The sequence below is a fragment of the Triticum aestivum genome, chromosome 2B (assembly GCF_018294505.1).
Source record: "Triticum aestivum cultivar Chinese Spring chromosome 2B, IWGSC CS RefSeq v2.1, whole genome shotgun sequence".
Taxonomy (NCBI): domain Eukaryota; kingdom Viridiplantae; phylum Streptophyta; class Magnoliopsida; order Poales; family Poaceae; genus Triticum; species Triticum aestivum.
In genome coordinates this window covers 521597820-521602568 of record NC_057798.1, presented here as the reverse complement: position 1 = coordinate 521602568, position 4749 = coordinate 521597820, and the positions used below count along the sequence as shown (strand labels likewise).

At 46.5% G+C, this 4749-nt stretch overlaps 1 protein-coding gene across 1 annotated transcript; it reads left to right on the top strand.

Annotated features, from left to right (window-relative positions):
- The first annotated feature begins 1146 nt into the window (after window positions 1-1146).
- LOC123045790 (uncharacterized) lies at window positions 1147-4298 on the top strand. Its single transcript, XM_044468966.1, has 3 exons — window positions 1147-1432; window positions 1554-1688; window positions 3668-4298. Exons 1-3 carry the CDS (start codon window positions 1394-1396, stop codon window positions 3845-3847), a joined length of 354 nt encoding a protein of 117 aa, XP_044324901.1. The 5' UTR covers window positions 1147-1393; the 3' UTR covers window positions 3848-4298.
- Window positions 4299-4749: the final 451 nt, after the last annotated feature.

The following is a 4749-nucleotide window of genomic DNA, read 5'->3' as shown; positions in this document are numbered from 1 at the left end:
CACTCTTAGCTTTTGACAATACATCACAAATGCCATTTCGTGGCAAAAACGATAATTTTTTATTTCACTTTTGCCACTCTTAGCTTTTGACATGTATCACAATTGCCACTCTAAAATTTTTGCTTTTGCCACGGAATGGCAAAAATGATATATTGTCAAAAGCTAAGAGTGGCAAAAGTGAAATGTCAAATTCTAGAGTGGCATAAGCAAAGTTGGCAAAAACTAGAGTGGCAAAAACAAAGTTTTCCCTTTTTTTTATTCTCCTTTATCTGTAAAATTGACCAATCCATCATCCAATGCCTCATTAGTTTGATCAGTGGCATAGGAGCAGTAATTTTCTTATTATCAAAGATTATCCCATTCCTAGACTTCCATAAAGCCCAAAATAAGGCAAAGATCCCAACTAAAAGTAGTTTCTTATCATCTTTCCTAAACCTATCCATCCATCGCCCCAAGCATTCCCTAATTGACGAAGGAGTTTCCTTCAGCCCAAATGACCGCGTTGGCGCAGGCTGATGGTTGGTTTGATGGCTGGATCCGGAGCACCCGAGGTGTGGGTTGGGATCGGGGGAAACCCCTGTCGGCGTGGCCGACACCGGCGCGATGGCGCCCGTGGGTGCCACCTGACCTTCCAGGAGGGCGTTGGGGGCTACCCTTCCTTTCGCCTCGTCGTGTACCGGGGGAAACCCTTGGCAGCAGCGTCGTCATCGTCGCGATCCTTCTTGAAGGTGTTGATAGGTGCCGGCGCTTCGGAGTCTTGGAGCCTAGTGAAAGATCCCGGTGGACGCAACGTTCGCGAGGCTTCTTCGTTTTTGTTGATCTGTTGTGGTCGTTCTTTTGCTCTTTCTATGTCGCTTTTTTGGCGTGATTGTGCTGGTTCCGCCCCAGCATCTATCCCTGTATGATTCGGTTGGTTGCTTTGTATACAAAGCGGGGAAAACTATTTTTCGATAAAAGAGCATTTTATCAAGCTCCACACCAGAGATGCCGCTAGTTTATACTTAAGAAAGATTCTGCAGTAGGATATGGTACAAAGTGTGTTCTATCTTCTATTGATGGTAAATGGGATTTGCTAGGCTTGCGCAAAAGTACAAAAATGTTACAAGAAATTCAGAGAAGGGGAAAAAGACGAGGGGAAAATCAGCATTCTGACAGCGACTTGATCGGACCGATCGGCACGCGTGGCACACCTTCTTTCCACACCTCCCGGCTGAAGCTGCTGTAGAATCCTCAAACCAATCAACCACCATCCATCACCGGAGAGCAGAGCAAGGAAATCTGTGGACGTTCTGCCCGTCCACCAAATCCCTTCAGCGCGCCGCCTCCCTCGCCCGCGAGGACTCTGCGGATCTCTCAGCGGCAGCAGCAAGCAGAGCGGAGAGAGCAATCCGCCATGGCCATGGTCGCCTCCACCTCCATCGCTTACCACAAGGTTAGCAGCCAGCACAAGAGCAAACGTAGCACGGTCGTGCTCGGCGATCGGCCAACAGCGTCGCGTTGCTGTGACGAGCTAGCTGACATCCTGCGTGCTCCTTTCTGTCTGCGGCGTGCAGCCGCGTTTGTCGGTGGTGTGCAGGAAGAAGGACCGGGACAGGGAGCTGGAGCGGGAGAAGGAGCACAAGTACCCCTTCAAGGTCGTCGAGATCACGCCGCCGCCGCGATGCCTCGGCGTCCGCTGCTTCCCCACGGTAAGCGCGCACGATCGCTGCGTCCATCTCCCTACTCTGTTTCTGAATCTCTGTCTCTGCCATGCCATGTAGGCAGTAGTAGTACGAGCTTCTGTAAGGTCTAGCAGGCAGCAATGGCCCGTGCTGCAACATGCAACGAATTCGTTGTCCTCGGCGGGTCTATATTGCAGTGTACCTCGTCCCAATCCTGTAAATCCAATAATGCAAGCGATAATCTAAGGAGAGAAGTCCACTTCCTCCGGAAGTTATCATTGAGTTCACATTACAACCTCGAATTTGCTTTGGTTCAGTTTACCCCTGTACTCTAAAAGCCATTCATAATTCCCTATTTCTTCTAAATCGACCAGTTTTATACCCATTTAACTTGGGTTTCATCCTAATCAACAGTGCCACGTCACATTTCCTCTCTTTCCTCTCTGACATGTCATCTGTTTCTCCATCTCATCGTGGTTAAAACTGGAACACTAGGTTCCTCTCAAACTGTATGTCAACTTGAGCTTCTAGATCTGCAATTACTATTGATTTACTGCAATTTTTCAAACTTTTGTCTATTATTCCTCCGGAAGTTATCATTGAGTTCACATTACAACCTCGAATTTGCTTTGGTTCAGTTTACCCCTGTACTCTAAAAGCCATTCATAATTCCCCATTTCTTCTGAATCGACCAGTTTTATACCCATTTAACTTGGGTTTCATCCTAATCAACAGTGCCACGTCACATTTCCTCTCTTTCCTCTCTGACATGTCATCTGTTTCTCCATCTCATCGTGGTTAAAACTGGAACACTAGGTTCCTCTCAAACTGTATGTCAACTTGAGCTTCTAGATCTGCAATTACTATTGATTTACTGCAATTTTTCAAACTTTTGTCTATTATTCAAATTTTGAACCAAAACGTTGAACTTCGAACTAGAACATCAGGCTTTGCCTATTGTACTGTATTGTCCCCCTTCTATAATGCAAAAGCAGAGCTCCTGGCTCCTGCTGCCCCCATAAAAAAACGTTCTCTCAACCCATATGTTTAATTTGGGCAGCAATTTTACCACATTCGTTGATCAACCCATAAATGATCAATTTGGGCAGCAATTTTACCACATTAATCATTTATAGGTTGATTCAGCCAACTGAAATCAAACTCGTGTTGCCATATGTTTAATTTGATTTACTGAAATTGTTCAATATTTTTACCTCTGAATGAGACAATCTGAAGCGAAGATGGCCTTCTTAAACCCTTCTTAACGAGTGAGAGCGACCGCACGGCGGAGCGCCAGTGCCTCAGCTTTTTCCTGTGTGCTGACCTCCTCAGTACGCTCGTGGCAAGCCAGCAAGCATGTAACAGTTTTCAGAGTTTAGTTAGGTAGAATGAACCAATAAAAATTTAGAGTTGTAATGGGAACCCTATGACACGTTTATCAGTTATAAAGTGGGCTTCTCCCTTGATCTGAGCGGTAGTTGGTCGTCCAAACTGTATTTCCTGCAACAAACCGTGTAGCAGAGTTGACTGAGGTTGCTTCAGAAGCTTGGTTACAGTCTCACGGGGTGTGCAGGGAACAAAGAACACAAATCCTGAACCGGCAAATTTAGGATTGAAATCGCTATCCAAGCAGTAACAGCGTCAGATGTTTGGCTGCAGTCTCAGTGTCTACCAGCCAGGCAGCTACAGATAGGTTTGCCCCTCAACACCTTTAGCAGAACTGCAGCAAATGCCAGATCGGATAGACTGATACAAAGCCTTTGGCTCTGGTAAAAGTTAGTACAACTGTTCTTGGCTGGTGATAGTTGGGATTTGATCTAAAGTTAAAACTATCATTTTTTTTTCTTCCATTTTCGTATTGTTATGGAACACTAAATCTTCTCCTAACCTGTTCCGAACAATTCAGAACTTCATGCAGCAACGCACTCTGTCAGTCTGTATTTCTGGCTGTTGCAGTTTTGACAGTGTGTTTTGTTTTTGTGGTGGGTACGTACGCACGCACGCAGAACATCCACTGCGGAGAGAGCGTGACGATCGAAGGGCAGGCGTACACCGTGTCGGCGGTGACGCACCGGTACCAGCTGCGCAAGGGGCGGTACGAGCCGAGCGAGAAGCGCCTCGACGTCCTCTCCACCGGCAGATACATCCTCAACCTCTACCTCGACAACCTCCTCGACAAGTCCTAGACTCTCTATGCTCTACTCTATACTACTAGTACAAATTTATTTATTCTACTACTCCAGCTAATTTATTTATGCCTCTACTGTACGCTACTTCTGTGAAGGCCGCGCACGCATGCACGCATTTGGTCCTATACTCTTTGTGCCCAATGATCACATTATGGGCAATATGAGGGGCAAGGAGAAAGGCCGTGTATGAGGATATTTTTTAAAGTCCTTTGTCAACACATATCTTTATCAAGTCATATTTGAATGATCTTGAAGTGAAGTCAAGGGCAACGAAGGTGCAAGCCAGAATGGGATTCTCAAGGAACCAGACCTCTGTCTGGGATTCAATGTACTCGGTGATCTTATCGTAGAAATTGTGAGTACAAAGATACTCAGCAAAACTTACATCAGAATTAACTACATATGTATCAGTATAAACAATGGAGTGATGAAGTTTAACTGCAGCAAACCAACTTTCACTCAGTGGCTACCCTGAACTACGATTACAAGTACTTTCTTTGGGGTGAGAGAGCGCATACGAGTCCACATAGTCACCACATCAATACACCACTATGGATTCTTTCCTGTCTGCCTACGAGAAGGTCATCCACAACATTCACACTTATCTTACGCATTAGGCCAACTCCACCGCATGACCCTAAATCTATACCCATTTTGTCCGGATTTTGTCCGTATGAGGTAGAAATAGGGAGAACAAACGCCGGACAAAGGCCAGACAAACTCGATGCACCCAACGCTGCTACCCCATTTTCACCCCATTTTCACCAGCGTCATTTCTTCGAACACGTAGTAGGCATAGCGAACTTGACGCCGGCGCAGCCGCTCCTGCTCATGCACGCCCTCGCTCCCGTCGTGACCGCATGCCCGTCATCGCGCCAGACGCCTCGCCTGCTCCCGTC